The sequence below is a fragment of the Strix uralensis genome, chromosome 1 (genome assembly GCF_047716275.1).
Source record: "Strix uralensis isolate ZFMK-TIS-50842 chromosome 1, bStrUra1, whole genome shotgun sequence".
Lineage (NCBI taxonomy): Eukaryota > Metazoa > Chordata > Aves > Strigiformes > Strigidae > Strix > Strix uralensis.
Window position 1 is genome coordinate 114795286 of NC_133972.1, and position 22337 is coordinate 114817622.

General features: G+C 38.3%; 1 protein-coding gene across 11 annotated transcripts in view; it reads left to right on the plus strand.

Annotated features, from left to right (window-relative positions):
- The window catches only part of CDH19 (cadherin 19), a 125411-nt gene extending 118152 nt beyond the window's left edge, over window positions 1–7259 (plus strand). For 10 of the 11 annotated variants that reach the window (XM_074877566.1, XM_074877574.1, XM_074877556.1 and 7 more), the window contains one exon: window positions 847–7259. In XM_074877566.1, the coding sequence (XP_074733667.1) occupies window positions 847–1337 (491 nt within the window). In that variant the 3' untranslated portion in view covers window positions 1338–7259. The remainder of the gene's footprint in view (window positions 1–846) is intronic. The other variant, XM_074877649.1, reaches the window with a different exon arrangement.
- The last annotated feature ends 15078 nt before the right edge of the window (window positions 7260–22337 follow it).

Here is a 22337-nt window from a genome sequence, read left to right on the forward strand (position 1 = left end):
AGAGATTAAGAATTTAAATTCTGAATGTGAAATTGATATATTATGTGATAAACCAAAGCAGTTTCAAAAAGCATAACCTGTGCTTCCATCAGTTTCAAACTCCCATCTACCAAAAGAACTGCTCCATTTCATTCACCTATTTTATAAGTCCCTTTGTAACCATTTCCCACCACATACTATGCTCATCTCAAAACCATAAAATCCATTAAAATTACAGCTCTATAAATTTGTTAAGATAGCTTCACTTTGCAATAGCATTGATATTAAGAAATGTTACCATTTTTTTAAGTCTTTCCAAGCACACTCAATGTCTCTGGTTTTCTTTTCTTTTCTTTTCTTTTCTTTTCTTTTCTTTTCTTTTCTTTTCTTTTCTTTTCTTTTCTTTTCTTTTCTTTTCTTTTCTTTTCTTTTCTTTTCTTTTCTTTTCTTTTCTTTTCTTTTCTTTTCTTTTCTTTTCTTTTCTTTTCTTTTCTTTTCTTTTCTTTTGTTTTCTTTTTTCTTTTCTCTCCCTTTTGTCTCCCTTTTGTCTCCCTTTTCTTTTCTCTCCCTTTTCTCTCTTTTCTTTTCTCTCCCCTTTCTCTCCCTTTTCTCTCCCTTTTCTTTTCTCTCCCTTTTCTCTCCCTTTTCTCTTCCTTTCTCTCCCTTTTCTCTTCTCTCCCTTTTCTCTTCTCTCCCTTTTCTCTCCTCTCCTCTCCTCTCCTCTCCTCTCCTCTCCTCTCCTCTCCTCTCCTCTCCTCTCCTCTCCTCTCCTCTCCTCTCCTCTCCTCTCCTCTCCTCTCCTCTCCTCTCCTCTCCTCTCCTCTCCTCTCCTCTCCTCTCCTCTCCTCTCCTCTCCTTTCTTTTCAGTGTTCTTTTTGGCAATTGTAGCCATAAGGCAGCAGAGGAAGAAGTCTTCCTTCTCAGAGAAAACAGAAGAATTCAGAGAGAACATTGTCAGGTATGATGATGAAGGAGGTGGTGAGGAGGACACAGAAGCCTTTGATATTTCAGCTCTGAGAACCCACACTGTCATGAGAACGCACAAACCTCGGAAGAAGGTCACCACAGAAATCCACAGCCTCTACAGACAGTCTCTGCAGGTTGGTCCTGACAGCGCAATCTTCAGGCAATTCATTTCAGAAAAGCTTGAAGAAGCGAATACAGATCCTAGTGCTCCTCCATATGACTCACTTCAGACCTATGCATTTGAGGGAACTGGCTCTTTGGCAGGATCCCTCAGCTCTTTAGGTTCAAACATGTCAGACACTGATCAGAGTTATGACTACCTTACAGACTGGGGACCTCAATTTAAACAGCTTGCAGGCATGTACACTTCCCATAGAAGTGGGGGGGATTAGTTACTTTTGGTTTGTTGTTTTACTTTCCTAAATCTCAGCAGCCCAAAACAACTGTGGATTTTTAAAAGATCATCCCACATTTAAGCATGAAAAATAAAAGCCTTTTTTTTTTTTTTTTTTTTTTTTTTTTTTTTTTTTCCTGGAAAGTCTTGGATGTAGAGATCTTTTGAAAAAACACACCAGGTGTGTCATGGAGTGAGTAGATGGAGACTCACGTTTGAAAATCTCATGGCTACTTAGGCTTAGGTGCCTGAATGCAAACTGTGTTGCTTTGGATATCTAGGCCCCCTTCTGGATACTGAAAACCTGTGTTCTGCAAGTACAAAAGGAGGAGTAGAAGCCATAAATAGATATAGTAAATATTCTGTCATCCATAAACTGTTTCCAAAGTTAAGACAGACTTTTTCTGTTGCAGTTGAATATATTCATTAACCAAAGTTAAACATATTTGTATAATGCTTTATTATATAAATATACTTGTGTGAAAAAGTAGACCCTAGATATTCTAATTCAATTGTCAGAAGCACTCACAGAATCATCTATTTATTGTTCTTAGGATGATAAATCTAAAACAAATGTCTTTTCCTATCAGTGTAAAAATAAAGACCTATTACAGTATCAGCAAGTATTTGCTGCCATTTTAGGTTTTAATGGAGCTATTGGAAAATGTATAAACCAATACTTAATTTAGCAAATAAGATAGGAAAAAAAAATCAGTTCAAGTTAGAATCAATATTCAACGTAAATACTGCGATCGACCACATTATATATTACAGTACTTAGAACAAAATACTATCCAAATACAGACATTTTTCCTTTTATTAAGAGTTTAAAGGATGACTGATTTACCAGCACAGATTTATTTTTTTATTATGGAATATAAAATTATCTGCAGTAGTCAGTTTTATTATAACAATATTAAGAATCTTTAAAATTCTAAGCTGATGGTTATAAAACTTTATGTATAACATTCGATAATAAGATAATAAAATGCTTTAATGTTAATCCACTTCTGAAAATGATTCTGAATCATACTGCGACACTCAAGTCAGACTTCAAAATTAATTTCTCATTGGTTTTTTGCCAAACATTCCATAATGAATATAAAGCTGTCTCAGAATAATTCTTTAATCTTACTTACACCGCTACCCAGCAGCAATTTTGGATCCGAGGGTCATCAAATATGTTCAAAATGGTCTGTCTGCAAAAAAGCAACCTGCCTGGTTTTTATTCACCTCACTTTCAACAGGTACTTATTTTACAGAAATTATATCATGTAATTAATTGATACATTTCCAGAGCTAAAAGCCAGCATCGGGGTAAAGAATATGCAGTATTTATTTTTTTTTTTTACCCTTTTTTTTTTTTTTTAAGATTTTAAGTAAACCCTACTAAATTACAGAGAGCCAGGCAAAATTTATGCAAAAAAACCCCAAACCAAACCAAACCAAAAAAACTGAACAAACAAAAAAAGAGCATGTAACATATAAGCTTTGCAATGTTTGCTACAATCGTTATTCACTGAAGGAAACCAAGGCATGTAGGCTTAGTGGAAAGGTGCCAGTGCAGAGTTTAAATTCCTGTCAGCTAAAAATAAAATATGTGGAGGAGTTTGAAAACCAGGAGAGATTTCCAATGTGAGGTCTGGTAAGGGCAGAAACATTATTCATGATATTCATAGCTGGAAAAATACAGGGAGGGGTCATCCGAGCAGGTGCAGATGAAACAGCATCTGCTTCATAAGTAAAACCTGTTTCTTGCCAGTCTCATGCTAGGATGCCAGTATGCAGCTACAAAACAGCTTTAAAAGATGTACAAGGAAAAACATTGTATTAATGACTCTAATATTTGTGTTCAATGGCTCCCAAATAGATGTGACAAAATAACATTTATTTGAGATAAACTTGTACATATTAGTAATTTGCTCCATGGAAAGGAATAGAGAAAGAAAGAACAACTATTCATGCACTGGTTGTTGATGATGGTGAAAAATACATCTTTAGGATTAGGTCTATAGATTTACACAGGTTATACCCTAAACAGATCCTTATTCCACAGATGGTCCCAGCGGCATTAATAGAATTACTCATGCTTTCAGGCTGTATTTAGTACAAAAAGGATAACAGTGTCTGATCCTCTCTCAATCCAGAGATTTTGTCCATTTATGTGGGAAAAATAGCCTTGAACACTCAACCATATTTGCACTTATAACTTTCTCTTTTTATTGTAAGGAACTTTAACAGTAAATAATTTTTGTAACCAGTGCATACCACTGTCACGTAATTTTTGTAACCAGTGTATGCCATTGTCAGTAACTTCTATATGAAAGAGAATAATGGCCTACAGTGGGTCTTAAATGATCTTTAGCTGAAAAGGCATAAAACTGTGTTTGCTCAGCAGAGAAAGGGAGTGTTTTGCTCCAAACTAAGATGTTATTCCTAGCTGTTACTGGGCTACATCTTATTAGGTTTCTGGTATTCAATCTAAGTCAAACCTGTCAATTTATTTCCACATGTGAGAAAAGAATCATTGAACTGACCTAGTAACTTCACACTTCTTTTAATATACTGTACTTAATTTAGCTGAACCTGCAAAAAGGTTTTGTAGAAGTGTCTGTTTATTTGAAGTACGTAAACATTCTGAGGAAGCTGAAATTAAACATATAAGAGATATTGTGATAATTAATAATATGATATTAATAAAGGATAAACCAGAGTTCCTGATAATGAGATCTATTAAACTGTGGAATGGTTTTCCCAAGAGAAACCTCTGTTACCTTTATCTTTTAAAATTTGTTAGTAGCTAGAATTAGATATGCTATTGGCTGAAGTGAAGAATGCAAGTATGGTACCAGCTGGTAAATATATATTCAGCTGTTCATCACCTGCCTAAAAGAATATAAGGAAGACTTACTGACTGGTCAAAGGAAGAATGATCATACACACTCCATTTCTGTATGAATGCTCTGAAAAGATGTTCCTGTAGATTTCTTTTTCTGTAACATGACAATGAGACAGGTTAAGAAGTGGTGAAATACCTGACAAAAGATTGGCTTCCTGTTTCAGTCCTTGTTCATCAGGATTCAGAGTGTTGTGTTATTGCTTTTATTGTTTAAAAGCCAAGGAAATTAAGACTATGCATACATTAATAAATGCTTAACATTCAGATGTTTTAAATTAAAAACCAAAAGAGCAAAATCACTTGATAGCACATTGCAGCTTCAGAGTCATTGTTGTGACTGGAAAAGTGTATTTTGTTTATGGATTCACCCAAAATAAAATGTTTTCATTTGATTTTCATTTTGTATATCACAATGTAGGTATTTTATTATCATAACATTTAGAAGCAATCTTGCTTGCTGCTGAGGAAAATCTTAGTCTTTAATTCACATAATTTTCCTATCACATTTTCTCACACATACTGTCATTACACTCCTAGCTTTGCTTTCAAAATTTGCATTGGAAATGGGGTTGGTTTAACACTCATTCTTAACTGTATGGGGTAACCCTGTCAGATGAGAGTAAAATATTTTTGAAAAAAGAGTGTGCATTTTATGCTTTAAAGTCAGATCTAATATATACTCTCTGAGGAGTAAAAGTTGAAGGAGATTATGTGATTTTACATTCTGGCAAAGAATACATTTTACCCTTGATCCAGAATATGAACAAATAGAATAGAAGTTATATGAAAACAATAAGTAGCTATTAGTAAAGTCTGTAAGATTTCTCTACCAGAAAATTGGTAAACCTATATTTTTTAAAGAAAAATAAAGTGGATTGATGTTTATAAAAAAAGTTGACACATATTACAACAGTAATATATTTATTCAGGAAAAAAAAGTTCTTCATATATGGGTCTATATCAACCTTATGTCTCATACACAGAGTCCAAGGAACTGTAAATTTATCTATAATGCACGAAAGGATAATACAGAGAGACTGCTTGGATCAGTATGAAACACTTTACCCACACAAATAGATAACAGCAATAGTCAGAAATATGTTTAAGACTGAAGAGGATATCTGCCAGAAAGGCAGTTAGATATATGGAACTAAGAGCAAATATTAATAAGAACAACTAGAAACCATCACTACTTCACAAAACTATCCAATAGCAGAAACCAGAGCAGGATATAAATGGCTTTTAATTTCCAAAATAGTTTGTGATTTAGGCAACGTTTTAATAATATTAAAGTTTATGGTTTAAACAATACTCCACATATGGAGGTTCAAATGGGATTGGTTTATAGAGAAACAGTAACATCTGCATACATATATCTGACAAAAAGATGCAACAGAAGTTACTGGATTAAATCTTAAAAGGATGCAAACCTACCCACAGATATATGATGCATTGTTACTGACATTGTTACGAGTAAATTAATCTCTGTCATCACAAATTTCTCTGAAAAGAGACTTTACAAAGGGCATCTTGGATAACTGTTTTAGTAGTTTAGGAGCAGGAACAAGAATTTTTAATGTACTGATTTTGTATGTTGAACGTGGAAGTGTCAAAAATATCCCCCATTATTAATAATGAGGATTCCTGAGATATAAGCAAGAACTGGATGGCCTTGAAGACTGGAGAATAGAAAATGGATAAAAGGTAATGGCAAAAATAAACATTGTCAACTCTGGAAATAGTTCTTATAAAAAAAATCTACTACTGGACACTTCTCCAGTAGACTGATTAAACAGGACAAGGATATTCTAGCTGCAAAAATAACTATGAACTGCCAACAAGATTCAGCTCAGAAAAGTCAAAAAAATCAAATATGAACCAAAGCTGTACTAGACAATACAATAGACAAAAGAAAACATTGACCATGAAATTAGATTGAGATTAGATTACCTGTTTAATTACTTGACAGCTCATTCTCTTTTTTCAGACTCTGACCAGCCACGCTAATATTGTTTCTGAAGGTCACACATTCATTTAAACTGTAATCCAAAGGTAGTTCCAATATTAATTATTGCTAAAGCATTTTCATAGGACAAAATCTTGTTACTAATTTGTTATTTATTCCATATGTATAAACTCTTTGGCTAGGCCAGACAAGGTGTCTAACAGATGTAAAAGAGGTGATAAACGAAGTTATCCTTATGCTTTTATAATTTCAATTTATTGAAAATTATTCAATTCAGTTTATAATTTCAACAGCCGGATTCAATATGCACACATTTCATTATATATTCGGTAAACCTAATTTCATTTGTTGCAAATGTCAATTTACTTACATTACTTATGAATTAAAAATATCATTGCAATGACTTTACAAATATTTCGTGGGAATTCTTAAAGATTATGGTGGCTTTAGTAATATTTTATGCAGGTTCTTGTCAAAACATCTTATTCTCACAAATATCTTACCCTGCTTTTGCCATCACTGAATATAAAAACATACTAGTTAGCATCTAAAAGCATTTGCACTCACTGCAGTTCATCTCACCCAACCTAACAATGGGTTGACATAGCACTTAGGGATATGGTGTAGCTGAGAATGGTCAGTGTTAGGTTAATGGTTGGACTAGATGATCTTCAAGGTCTTTTCCCACCTAGATGATTCTGTGAGTCTGTAAAATTTGGTGTAAATTATTCTACTTCCTTGCCATCTTTGTTGCCACTCCCGCAGACTTCCCAGAAGTTCAGGGCAGGCTGGACGCTATCCAGGACAGCAAAATGAAAGAGGCATCTTTCCTTAGGTGACTGACTTAGACATGGTAGACCTTCCACAACAAAGAACTCCTGCTAATACTTCTCCTTTGTGTCACTGAGGACTCTAACCCACTGTTGAATCACCCCCAAAGCTTCATCTGCTTTCCCCAACCTGACAGGGGTATAAGGATTCCGCTTTGTCTTCTTACCTTCATGTACGTGTGGGTTTATTTTTAAAAACCTAATAAATATTTTTCTTTGACAGTAGTTCCTGTCAGTTGTGAATGATTATTATTGCTTGATAGCATTCTACTAACAGCTAAAGATTGCCAGGTCATCTCCTTGTATAGATAGCTATTTTGCAATCACAGATTTCAGGAAATGCAGAGAAAGAGAAATGAAATCAAGGCCAAGGGAGGTCAAATGCTTCACATAACTGGTCAGCTCCTAAGCTGGAAACTAGCTGTAGATCCCCAAATATTCAGCTCTCTGGACTACAGTTAATTTTTTGCAGATCTGCTTGTTCTTTCTTGGTGAATAATAAAGTAAGTCTGCTGCCTCCCTGGGGCCCGGGTCAAGGACCTCATGGCAAAACTCCCCATTCTAGTGAGACCCAAGGACTACTACCCTCTCTTGGTTTTTCAGGTAGGTAGCGACAACATTACCAGGAGAAGTCCTAAAACAATGAAGAGAGATTTCAGGGCCTTGGGGAAACTGATTAAGGGGTCAGGGGCACAAATTGTGTTCTCCTCCATCCCTTCAGTTGGGGGGATGGATGAAGAAGAATGCAAGAGAACTCAACAGTTGGACTTGTGGCTTCAAGACTGGTGCTACTGTCAGGGCTTTGGATTTTTCAGTCATGGGTTGGTATACAGGACGCCAGACCATTTGGCATCATATGGGATGCACCTGTCCCAGAGGGGGAAGAGGATCTTGGGGCAGGAGTTAGCTGGGCTCATTGACAGAGCTTTAAACTAGATTTGAAGGGGGAAGGGGGCAAAACACCAGCCCATCTGAAGTGCATGTATACCAATGCACACAGCATGGGTAACAAACAGGAGGAGCTTGAAGCCATGATGAAACAGGAAAATTATGATGTAGTGGCTATTACAGAAACATGGTGGGATGTCTCCCATGACTGGAGTGCACCACTTGATGGCTACAAGCTCTTTAGGAGGGATAGACAAGGAAGGAGAGGTGGTGGGGTGGCACTGTATGTTAGGGACTGTTATGATTGCTTTGAGTACAAGTGTAGTGAAGACAGGGTGGAGTGTCTTTGAGTTAGAATCAGAGGGAAAGCCAACAGGGCAGATGTTGTAGTAGGAGTCTACTACAGGCCACCCACCCAGGACAGAGAGGTGGATGAAATATTCTATAGGCATTTAGGAGAAATCTCATGATCGCTTGCCCTTGTTCTTGTGGGAGACTTTAACTTCCCAGACATCTGCTGGAAATACAACACAGCAGAGCAGGACCAGTCCCGGAGATTCCTGGAATGTGCAGCAGATAACTTCCTGACGCAGCTGGTGAGTGAGCCGACCAGAAAAGTTGCCCTGCTGGACCTCCTCTTTGTGAACAGAGAAGTACTGGTGGATGATGTGGTGGTTGGAGGCCAACTAGGCCACAGCGATTGTGAAATAATACAGTTCTCTATCCTTAGAGAGGCCAGGAGAGGGGGAAGCAGAACTGACATCCTGGACTTCCAAAGGGCTGACTTTGTCTTGTTTGGGCACTTGCTTGACAGGATCCCTTGGGAGACGGTCCTGAAGGGTATAGGGGTCCAGGAAGGCTGGACACTCTTTAAGAAGGCACAGGAGCAGGCTGTCCCCAGGTGCTGTAAGAGAAGCTGGCGACAGAGAAGAACACTCTGACTGAACAGGAAGCTTTGGCTGCAACTCAGGGAGAAAAGGAGAGTTTAACGGCCTTTGGAAGAAGGGGCTAGCCACTCACAATGATTACAAAGATGCTGTGAGGCTATGCAGGGCAGAAATCAGGAGGTCTAAAGATTAGCTGGAAATTAATATGGCTTCAGCAATCGAGGACAACAAGAAATGTTTCTATAAGTATGTCAACAGCAAAAGAAAGACCAGAGAGAACCTCCATCGCCTGCTAGACGCAGGAGGAAACATGGTAACAAGTGGTGAGGAAAAGGCTAAGGTGCTTAATGCCTTCTTTGCCTCAGTCTTTAATAACAAGACTAGTATTGAGGGAATCCAGCCTCCTCAGCCAGAAGACAGAGACTGGGAGAACGACGCCCCCTGCAATCCAGGAGGAGATAGTCAGTGACCTGCTGCATCACATAGACACACACAAGTCTATGGGACCAGATGGGATACACCCGAGGATGCTGAAGGAGCTGGCTCGGGCGCTTGCCAAGCTGCTTTCCATCATTTACCAGCAGTCCTGGCTGACCGGGGAGGTCCCGAAAAGTTGGAAATTGGCCAGTGTGATGCCCATATATAAGAAGTGTTGGAGGGATGATCTGGGAAATTAGAGGTCTGTCAGCTTGACTTCGGTGCCCGGGAAGCTGATGGAGCAGCTCATCCTGAGTACCATCATACAACACGTGTGGGACAACCAGATGATCAGGCCCAGTCAGCATGGGTTTATGAAAGGCAGGTCCTGCTTGACAAACCTGATCTCCTTCTACGACAGGGCGACCTGCTTATTGGATGAGGGAAAGGCTGTGGATGTTGTTTACCTTGACTTCGGTAAGGCCTTTGACACCGTTTCCCACAGCATTCTCCTGGCAAAACTGTCTGCTCGAGGCTTAGATGATCGCACGCTTTGCTGGGTAAAAAACTGTCTGGATGGCCAGACCCAAAGAGTTGTGGTGAACGGAGTTAAATCCAGTTGGCAACCGGTCACTAGTGGTGTCCCCCAGGGCTCGGTTTTGGGGCCACTCCTGTTTAACATCTTTATTGATGATCTAGATGAGGGGATCGAGTGCACCCTCAGTAAGTTTGCAGATGACACCAAGTTGAGTGGGAGTGTTGATCTGCTCGAGGGTAGGGAGGCTCTGCAGAGAGACCTGGACAGGCTGGAGCAATGGACTAAGGACGAATGTATGAGCTTCAATAAGGCCAAATGCCGGGTTCTGTACTTCAGCCACAACAACCCGCAGAAGTGCTACAGGCTTGGGGAGGAGTGGCTGGAGAGCTGCCAGTCAGAGAGGGACATGGGGGTGTTGATTGACAGCCGGCTGAACATGAGCCAGCAGTGTGCCCAGGTGGCCAAGAAGGCCAATGGCATCCTGGCCTGTATCAGAAATAGCGTGGCCAGCAGGGACAGGGAAGTGATCTTACCCCTGTGCTCGGCACTGGTGAGGCCGCACCTCGATTGCTGTGTTCAGTTTTGGGCCCCTCACTACAAAAAGGACATTGAATTACTCGAGTGTGTCCAGAGAAGGGCAACGAAGCTGGTGAATGGTCTGGAGCACATGTCATACGAGGAGCGGCTGAGGGAACTGGGGTTGTTTAGTCTGGAGAAGAGGAGGCTGAGGGGAGACCTCATCACCCTCTACAACTACCTGAAAGGAGGTTGCAGAGAGCTGGGGATGAGTCTCTTTAATGAAGTAGCAAGCGATAGGACAAGAGGTAATGGCCTCAACTTGCACCAGGGAAGGTTTAGACTAGATATTAGGATGTATTTCTTTACAGAAAGGGTTGTTAGGCATTGGAATGGGCTGCCCAGGGACGTGGTGGAGTCCCCATCCCTGGAGGTGTTTAAGAGTAGAGTCGATGTAGGGCTTAGGGATATGGTGTATTTGGGAACTGTCAATGTTAGGTTAATGGTTGGACTAGATGATCTTCAAGGTCTTTTCCAACATAGGCAATTCTGTGATTCTGTGTAATTTAAAATAAAAATGCTATGTTCACCTGAGTTGGTCTGTTCTGGTTTTGTAGGTCACTTTGAACAACTTTTACATATGACCATCTTTAAACTAGGTGACAGTAATGTAACTGCTAGTTCTTTGTTTACAATGCTTTTTCCCAACATAAACTAGACCATAAGTGCATGAGTGTCTTTAAAAAAACCTAACAACCAGTTAAGGGTACAGCTCACGGAAACACGTTATATTGTCCTCTCCCTGATAATAACTTATCTAGATCCACCTTTGCCCCATTACACCTTAAAAGAAACAGAAAGCCTTAGCAAATGTTGGCCTCTCACAATATTCCTTTTTTTAAAGGAACTTTGTAAATAACAGTCTGTGACTATGATTTAGTTAACTGTGAAGAAGCAAAAGGACATGAGCTAAAAGAGAGTTGAAATGTTTAAGGAAATCGCCATTGACTTGTTACCAATTAGTTGCAGTCAAGTTGCAGAGTAGGTTGCCTGAACACCCACCAATTTGTTAGACACAATATCTTGTTATAGAGAAACAGTTATATTCAAAGGCCAGAATTTACTGTTGGTCTGATTGAAGTTATTATTACTCCAGCTGTTAAAACTCACAGTTATATACAGTTTAAGTGCTATATTAATAAACTTCTTCCTCTCTATTCCTTTTTTTCTGGTTTTATGCTCATCCTCCTAAGGCTTCAGTCTGGAGGAGAAGGAATGGTACCAGAAGTCATCAGTATTACTAGCCCTTTGACAGGAAGAATGTAACAGTGAAAAAGATCATTTTACCCTGTTCCCAATATTGCATCCCTTTGGTGATCAGAAATTAAGCACTGGTAAGCTGTTTGTACCCTGTAGCATCCTGTGCAATGACAGCATTTGGAGTCAATACTTTGAAGGCCTCTTCTCATTCTGTGCTTTTGTTCTATGATGTATTTTATTCTAAGTTCATAGGTTTATTCTACAGCAAATAACTCTTACAAATAATTAAATACAAAAGTATATAAATACATACATATATAGTTATTATACAAAGCCAAGCAAAGCTAAAACAAATTAGATAATAGTCACCTGATCATTAGGTAATTTCTTTTATGGTTAAACAAGCCAAAACGTATCCCAAATCAGACCAAGAAAAGTCTGGAGAATAGCAGTCCTGAGGCCTGTCTTATTATGACACTAAGCCTCTTACAAACAGTGTCATCTCCATACTTACTACCTATAAGTCTACAATCCCTGGAAGGTTTTCAAAGGGAAATCAGAATCAGAAATTAAGAATTAACTGTCTCCTACAATTTCAAGTATTTCTGGAAGAGTAATTGCCTCTGAAAGAAGGAGAGGATAACCCTGACCTTTCTGTTCATCTGAGTTACCAGAGAAAAAGTAACCAACATTAGAACTAATATGTAAGCATTTTCCAGAAATGTGTTTTCATCCTTGCTATTTCTTCAGGCTATATTTGCAATATGACATTCCTGATGGCTCACCACATGTTTTGGTTTGCAGATCCTTGCCCTTAGATGAAAAGTTCCTCAGCTTTCTGCTGTATAACTGCTCCTATGTGCTAGATGGTTTAGATTCACTAAAAAAACCCAAACAACCAAACAAACCACAAGCCATCCGCAATACTTATTGCAACAGGATTATAATACTTATTTTTCCTTTTTATTGGAGAGTGGTAGAGACAATGAGGACCTGGTGATTAGAGAGCAAATCTTTTTTAAAAGATCCACAAAGTGAGGTTTCTGCTATAAACTTACAAAATTCTGGAACAGCAGAAATTCAAAGGAGAATCTACTTGACTGATGCTTTCATGTTTGCTTTTTTTTTTTTTTTTTGCTGTCCAGTAAAAGAACTTTGCAATGCAAGTCATTGTGAGAAAAATCAAAATACACCAAATAGCTGTTGTAGCAGACCACTCTGGAACCCCACTTCATTTCTTGGGTATGAAGCAGATATTTGCAGGTTGTTAGTAATGTTGATATCATGGATTAGGCCTGAGTAGCAGGGTAAATGGAAAGGAATAGCACTTCTGGACACTGAAAATTTTGTCCAGTTTGTACCATCTTTCTAATTTTCCTTTGTAGTGTGCAGGACATAAATAACTGTTCCTGACATTATTTGTAAAATTCACACTTTTTTGGTTTACTCCAAAGATGATACAGAAGACTTTTGGCTTGCTAGGTTTCTCTTCCTTATTGATTTACTGGCTTGTTTGATTCTGACAGGTGTGCACTTTTTGCTCTGAACATTTTCTTGATGTTCCTTTTTGTGTGCTCCTTTAAAAAAAAAATAAAAATAAAAAGAACAGGAGGGAACCAAAAACTCAGTGAGCAGGTAGAAATGCCACTGTGAAATGCCATTTGAAACACAATCAGAAATGAATCTTACCAGGAGTTCTACAACTTAAGCTGTAATAAAAGAAGAATTTTGACCTTTATTTTCTCTTTGCAGGACACAAAATACCCTTATAAATGCCTAACAACATTCCTGCTATTTCAGTTACCTGGAACACCAGAGGTGCTTTCTATCACCTTGTTGTCTTTAGTATGACGTTACAGATACTTTACTGTAGTTCTTAAGCTCACGATAGTGGGCTGGGCAGCATTTTGTAACCCAGGGAGTTGATAATGTGAGAGATGTTTCTAAGGTAGATATAACCAGAATATTTATATACACATTATCTGATCTGATATTCCTGTTGGGTTTTATTATTATTACTATTTTTATTTTAAATAATTTGACAGTTGAAGTCTGATAGTGTAAAAATGTTTAGGAATATGTATTCCTTGATTATAGGAATTGTTTAAGGAAGAAATCTTTATGCCAATTTGCACAGAAAAAAAAAAAAAAAAAGACAAAAGTCCCATTGGTTCTCATAGTGGACCTCAACCACCCCAATATATCTGCTTGGAGAACAACACAGTAGAATGCAAGCAATCCAGAAGTTTCTGGCATGCTAGATGACAGCTGTTTGATGTGCAAATCAGATGGGCTGGTTACAGAACTAACCCCATGGACCAGCTAGGAGGTACTCTACCTGAAGTAGAAAAAAATCCGTATGGTTGGATGGGTGGACTACAATATGAGTGAGAAACTGGCTAGACCACTGGGCTCAATGGATTGTGGCCTACACTTCATTACTGTCTAGTTTAGCAGTGTTTCTTATGGGTTGTTACTGAACTTAATACTGCATATTGTCTTGAACAATCCCCTGGGCAATGGTAGAGAGCACACCTTCACCAAGTTCATGGACAACGCCAAACTGTGAGGAACATTCAATATGCTGAAGGGTAGAGATGCCCCCAAAAGGTACCTGATGAAGTTAGAGGGACAGACAGCAATACGCTGAAATGGTAGGGAAATGTGACTCTATGACTGTTCGTAGGTGTCCTGCATCATTAAACTGGAAGATGTAGCAGCGATCTGAGCATGGAGTTTCACATGCTACTATGATACTTGCTGCCATCTCTTTTGTTTAGCTAATTCAGAAGGGAAAACAACGTGTTAGCCAATTTAACTTTAGGGATAATTTTCACCAAATGTAATAGTTACATGCAGAAAAATTCTAGGTGGGAGAAAGGAAATGTACACAATAAGTAGCATAACCATCTGCTTATCTAGAAAGTAGTTAGTACACAGATGAGCTCAAAATATAGGCTTTCTGTTTGGTTTTTGATGATTTAAGATGTGCAAACAACTTTTTGTCAACACTGTAATATGCATAGGTAGGTAGAGACAGCATACAAATTCTGTTGTCTTAGATAAATAACTTCATACTAAGCTCAACAATTCTTGCTTATTTCTTTGTTTGATCACAGTTAGAAGCAATAAAACATGAGAATTGCCTGACCTCCTGGGAATTTAATATTCCCTGCCATTTTTCAGAAGTTGTTATACCCTAAAAAAAGTTAGACTTAATCCAGGTATACCTGAAGGACTTTTTGTATTCCTACCCCCTGTAGTGGTTTGAGCCCAGAGGGTAACTGAGCACCATGCAGCCTGCAGCTGTTCACTCATCCCTTCCTCCTCAAGAATGAGAAGGAGAAAATTAAACAAAAGTTTCAGGAATCAAAATAAGACAGGGAGGGATGACTCACCCATTATGTTCATGGGCAGGCAGACTCATCAGGGGAAGAAAAGAGAACATCAGTTTAATTCAGACACTAACAACATACACTTTACAGACAGAGTAGCACAGTGAGAAGCATTACCACATCTTAAAAACACCTTGCCCCCACCCCTCCCTTCTTCCTGGGCTCAGTTTTGTTCCATCTCCCTACTTCCTCACCCCAGTGGGCAGGTGTGAGAGACTGAGATGTCAAATGATTGTCTCAAAGCTTGCTTGTGTGTGTGCTTTGAGTTATGGGGTGGTGTAAGTAATGTCTCAAACATTCATCAAGGACCAGCTGTGGCCTTTGTAATTAGTCTAAGGAATGTCACCCAAGGAAGCAGGAGTGTATTGAAGGATGCACCCTCCCACTCCCTTGCACTTGTATTGACAAACTCCTTGGATAAGCCTCAAAGAGGAGGAAACATGGACTGGGTGAAACCAGGTTTTTCTCTTCAAGCACAGGGCTCCACCGTGTAAGACCAATACTTTGTGGCTCTATTGTGTATGACAGATGCCATGCATGCCTTGCAAACGACTATAGGACTTCACCAGTGAGAAGGTGATAAGAACTGATAAGAGGTGATCGTTTTTGCCCCAGAAGCCAGATGATTGCTCAAGAAGCATGAAGTCAGCAGATCTGTGGGAACTGAAGCAAAACCAAAGGCAAGCAGGACCACATACTCAATTGGAAAATGGGTGGTGCACCCCATTCCCCCTCAATGTATGCACAGAACCCATGCTCCATCTTTTTCCTTGGCTCTCATGGAAATGAATTCGTGGAATACCTGCCTCTCTTTATCTAGTATGCAAATCAGCTGATGAGTTTAAAAGGTGACAGAGAACTTTGCTGTGTGTGCACCCACCACTGAAGAATGAAGACCAGCAGCATGCTGCTGGATCCATGGTGGTGACTATTTTTGCAACTCTGTTCCGGATGTTTGCTTGATTTCTGTCTTTTCCTTCCATTCTGTCCTATTGCTACCACTCTTCTCTTTTAATAATAAAAACTCTTTTGGGTGTATGGCATTTGACCTTATTTGTGTCTTAATCTCACTCTTGGGATTATATTGAAACCTCCCCCAACACTGGATCGGGACAGCAAGGAATGGGGGTTTTTTGGTCAGTCCGCTGCTCCTTCCTCCAAGGTGGGGGGGAGCACTCCTCTGCATTCTTGCCAGCTCCACTTGGTTCCCCTCTCACAGTCCTCCACAAACTTTCCCCGCTGTGAGTCCTTCCCATGGGATGTACTCTTCCTGAGATTTCCAACGTGGGTCACCCCCACATGCTGCAGTCTTCTCAGCACCAAACTACAACAGTGAGGGCTGCTTCTTCCCACAGAGTCCCAGTCTAGTGCAGCTGCCTGCTCCAGTGTGGGGGGCTCCACAGGCTGAAAGCAAACCTCTGCTTCACCATGGACCTCCATGGTGGCAGGGGGGCAGCCCTGATGTCTCACCACGGGATACAGGGGGCTCTGCACCACTACACCTCCCCCCCTTCCTCGTCCTTTCTTCCACTGACCTCAGTGTTCACATAGGTGTCATGACTTGTCCTCACAAGACACCTCTCCTCCTCCCAGGTTCCCTTTCTTAAATATGTTATTGCAGAGGCCATCACTAATTGTCTCGGCCTTAGCCAGGGGTGGGTCCTACTTAGAGCCAGGGGAACTTTCGAGAAACTTCTCACAGTGGCCACTGCTGTAGCTTCCTCCCCCGTTAACAAAAAATCTCACCACACAAACCGAGCAGACTCCTTATTAGAATCTCTCATAGTAGCTGCTGAAAGGAACCCCTATAGCCTGTACCTTAGAGAACAATGTGGGAAGACAAGACAGAAAACAAGAGTCATGCAACTCAAAACCAAAATTAGAAGTTAAGTCACAAGTCATCTTTGATAACAAAAAGTAAAAACAAAAACAAACAAAAAAACCTTTTAAGATCTTGAAAACCCACTAAAAGCTAAGATTTAGAGATGAATATGAAATACAAACATCAATTTTCTTTCCTCTGCAATTGTTTTAAAATGTCACTATACCTCTGATCCATCCTCTGAGCTTTCCAAAGTACATACATAGAAACAGTGTAAATATAGGTAAACATCATTTTCTACTAGAAGAACTATGTTCTTCAATGCTATTTATACTTCAAACTTTTTAAATGAATCTTTGAGCACATTCTAGGCAACAGTCCAGCTCAATCTGACATTATAGCTTTCAAAAACTTCCTTCTTCTGGTCTCAGATGCCTATTTTTACTCTGCATGCTTCCTCATCAAAAAAGCTAATTATCCAATTTACAACACATGTTCTAAATCCTTACCACCTGAAAGTGATATGCTCAAGCCCCAGTGCATACTTAACCCTATCCTATGCAAAACAAGTAGTAAATAAAAAAATACTTACTGATTTTCTTAAAAGATATTTTTCTTTTTACTGAGACAGGATTCTCAGCTGAAAGCAATCTATCATCCATACAGTGAGAAACCATATTAGAAAAGTCTTTAAAATAATGTCATTGTGGGGATACTTATGGTGATTTTTTTTAAAGTATGGAGCTATTGGTGGTAATGTTTTGTACAGGTTTTCTGAGATTAATGAATGGGAAAAAAGTCACTAAACAGTTACACTGCTGGAAATTCTGAGTGTCTGTAGAAGCACATGGGTTCATTAAGACTATACTCATATTCTTTACACTGAGAAGTTTTATAGACTGTTATACTATAGAAAAAATTCTGAAAATGTTTTCCCAACACTTCTATATTAGTGTTATTCTGCATTGCTGGACTAGCCTAAAAACTTTATTAAGAACCTTATCAGTTGTCTATTAGGTTTCTGCATCTCATTGCAAAACATCAGAGTAAAGCAGTAGGACTAAGATCTTGGTTTTTGAACCACTACTCTAATATGTCTTCATTGTTGCAATATGCTGTTTGCTGTGTTTAAAGCTCTCATCAGCTGAACTTATTTTGTAAAGGTATGGAAACAATCCTAATGAACTATAGCTAGGTCTGTTGCCTTTATTTATTTGTTTATTTTTCTGCTGATTGCAGAAAATACTTTTTCATCTATTTAAGCAGTAAATTATTGTTGCTTTACAAGAGACCTGAAGAGCCAGTGCTTACTGAGAATTACTGCACAAGTAGCTTCCACTAAGTAGATGATTATATACATCCTTTCATGCTCCTATATTAACTTAAATGCTGATTACTGTGTTTTTTTCATTTTCTTTCTTTTTTTCTTTTTCTTTTTATTTTTTTTAAACTTAAGATGGTTCATATGGGTTCAAATCTTAACATGTAAAGCACAGACGTGCTACTGTAGGGTCTACTTTATATGCCACAGAGCTTATTGGTGGGAAAATCCTGATATCCAGGATTAACTTCACATTGTGATTAACTTTTCAGTGGCATCAGGATGGGATTTTAATTCTAGGTTTTAATAAGTTTATGCCAGTTATCAGTTGAACACTTTCATTAGAAACACAGTATTCTCATATGAAATGTCTTTATTGTACATCCTCTTCTTTTTTTCAACTTCTCATAAATCAATTCTGCAAATAATTCTTATTCTTTCTTAAAGGATTCACTTCAAAATAGACTCACACTTTAATATTTTAGTTATTTTCCTTTCTAAGTGATTTTTCTGTCTACTCACATGTAACTGTTAATGCAGCACCCACTGTTAAAAAAATCAGGCTTGTTTGTGGTTTACCTATATGAGTTTAGCTGGAGGAGGAGAGGAGAAAAATGGTAAATAACAAGGATCTAAAATTTACTGAAGGTCTTGTCACAGTTTTGGGAAATGATTGGCTTAAAGCCTGTTATTGACTTTGGGACATTAGAGAAATAAGAACAATCATACTCAGAAAATACCCATCTACACAGTTATAAGGGTTGACTTTTGAATCTCAAGATGACCAGCCATCACCCAACAGTAGCCTGGGGAATTGAGTCTGTAAAAGATGACAGCTCTCTGTTTATAAGATAGTGATTTTATTTTTCATTTTTATTACTATTCTGTATGTGATAGGCTAAAGTATTTGATGCTTTACAGCAATACTCTTCTTGAAACAGGTATGGATCCACTGTAGAGCTCTTAAGGCCTATATAATCCAAGGTCATTCCATGTAGCTGTGTTATTTTGTCTCAGAAATGCCCATCAATTCAGTTTGATTATAGGATATTCAAACTTGCATCCTCTTTTTTTACCCCATCTATCCCATTTTAAGTGCAACATCTGTCATCTGCTTCATGAGCTGCTTTTACCTCCAATTATTAGAAGTATAGTCATAATAAAGCTAACTGTAAAAACAAATTGTTAGTCTGGGTATTGATCTACACACTTCAACAGCTGCAAATTATTTACTTTACTGCATACATAACCAATAAGTGCTTCTGTGCAAGGGACCAGGAAGGCTTGATGAGTTCACTAAAACTGCTGTGCAAAGTGACACCCAATGCAGTATAGTGAACCATGTAGTATGCTCTGCTGTAGGAGATGCTACTGGGAAGGTGACAACAGAAGTGTGGTACAGATAGGAGTCTGCACGGTAGATTTTCCACTCCTGTCACCCTGGTTCATGTGTGTGTATGTATGTACGAACGAATAAACAGATAGGTGTAGAGTATCATGTGAATATTCTCACCATCCCCTGAGCTGTCCAGATGCCAGCCAACTGTAGATATAGAATCCATATTACCATTCAAGCACAGAAATAACCCTTATTAGAAAGGCAGTATGCTAACTTGGCCTAAACCCAGCTCCAGTATCATAACTGGCTTGCATGTGGCTGCCTTGACATATCTACACCTGCCTGACTCTAATATTAGCCAATATTAGCCTGATTTATTCTGTGAGGATTATTACGCTATTAGAGGTCAAATTCAAAAGAGCAGCTTCTCAGGGCAACAGGTGTTAGTATTTTGTGAGTTAACTATTCTAACAGCATCCAATAACACTGCAAACTGCAGCAGTGGACCTTCCATTATCAATCACTTGTTTCTTCAAGTGGTGCCCTATTTTCTAATTAATTGGTCATATAAGACTTATAGAAACTCAGGGCCAGAAATTGTTGAAAATTATGGGAGAGTAGTTGAGCACTTCAAACCAGCCATGAAAGAACAAAGGTTAAATTCTGCCTTCGAGCAGTATTCATGTTGAGCAGACTATAGCCTGAAAACATTCACTTTATGAAATAAACTTCAGCTATTTTCAGTCTGCACAGAGCATAGAAAGCCAGATAATTCACAGCAGTGTAGCAGATGCTTGTTTTGTTTTGTCATTATTATTGTTATAAATAAAAAGAATGAAGAATAAGCAATCCCAGCCAATAGAGAAATGTTATTGCTATAATTGAAGAGCTTTGAAATACTGCACAAATTGAGAAATCAAACAAAGAGAGAGCATTACTTAAAAAGACCTCTAAGAAAAAGAATAAAATAAGGATTCTTATAATAAAAAAAAAAAAGAAAGAATAAAAGGGATTTTGGACTGAGCTTTCTTTGTTTCTTCACCACGGTGGGTCTCCTGCTGTTTTGGGGCTGCAGTCGTTTCTGTAGGAGAGACAGAGGCCAGAGAAAGGGAACTGTAAATGAAATAACCAACTTCCCCTTAAAGGAAACAGAGCTTAGAATTGGCAAGAAGCACACATCTCATCCTCCTCATTGGCAATGAGGTCAGAGTTTAAGTGAAACGCGTTGCTCTAAGCAGCACTGTCCATAGGGAACGCAGATGCACGTTCCTATAGCACTAGGGGGCACACGGCTGCTGCAACTTGTTACCTATAAAGCAATAGACTCCATAAATGAGGGATGCTTGTTTGTGGACAGGGCAAGGGAGGAGAAACCTACTTTTTGCATGATGAGGTTAAGTTTCTGCACCTCTATTCTATATCAAAAACATTGGTTGTGTTTTCTAGCACTATAGGAACATGTTTTGGACTATTTCTCAGATATATAGAGTGAGGTTTGTTCTTTTTGCATAGAGTGTTTTGCCCACTAAAAAGGCTAAAGAACAAAAGCAGAGATTATTTAGCCTACCGACAGCAGACTTTCTGAAGACTACACAGTTTTCTGAATAAATCTCACTGTCTACACAGCGGTTTGCCTGTCTGACAGTAAATAAGGCTTGATGATTGATCTAAAAAAAAAAAACAATCTAGTGCTCAGAAAGTTAAATTGATAGCCAGAAAGAACATGGTTTGAGAATGAACTACCCTAAAGCACTATGGGCTTTGCCTGTACTGTCTGTGTAAGGGAAATGAAAATATTCCCAAATATTCTAAAATGCCACATAAGCAAATTCTTATAGAAACTCCCATGCAGTTGGCATTCTTTCCCCTTAACCTGTTTTACAAAATTGTACATGAAGGGTCCATTGAGTCCATCAGGTTGCTTGGCTGATATCCCAGGGCAGATATTTGGCACCAAGTAGGAATGACAAATTCTAGTTGTTCGAAATGTGACAGGATTTTTATCACCAGCTATCACAGCGGATGGTACTTGCTCATTCAGTTTCATTGAAATGACTCTTTTTATTCATGTTCTTCTTAGTAGAGGTTTCTGGGCTGAGATGTTTTACAGCTATTATATCAGCTTCATATATATATATAAAATATGTATATATCTTCCTAACGAAAATTTGAGACAATGACATGACATTCGTTTGATTTTGTCAGGTATGATGGGATTACAGCATGAGCCCAGAGAAGAACAAGCCAGTCTTAGTCCATGTTAATGATTGGTTTGATGTATTTCTCTTCTATTCATTCTGAGCTTTCAAGCGTTGGCTTCAATATTAACTTCCTCCTGATTGCTGTCTTACAGTTGGCGTTGCTTTTAAAAGACATTAATGTTTTTGTTCTGTTATATATTAACATCCATCTGTAGGAAGCAGCTGTCAAAGTAGTATTTTCATTTTCTTTTTAAAAAGATATTAAATACTTAGATTTTAAAAATAAAAGTTTTTAAAGGACAAACTGTTGACAGCTCAAACATTTCAAAATGTTAAACTACATAACTGAATATTTTTTGTATTTCTGTTGGATTTTTTAAAATATTGTGATAAGAAAAACAGGAAAAAGATCAATAGAAAATAAAAATTCCTCCAGAAAAATATCAGCTAAAAATACAAAAACCATTTTTTTGTTTCTAGCTATGTGTGAAGCCTTAACATATATCTATATTTTATTCTTTTCCCTCTGAAAATTTTGTTTCAGTTCAGTAACAGTTTCTCTGACTTAGAGATTTTACAACATTTGTTTTTACGTTTCACTCATAATTTTTCCTTTACTATTATTTCTTTGAATGATTTTTTTCAGAAGAATGTTTACTATGTACAGCATTCCTTATGATGTTTGTATTATTTAGCCATGGACCTGCACTGCCCTATCT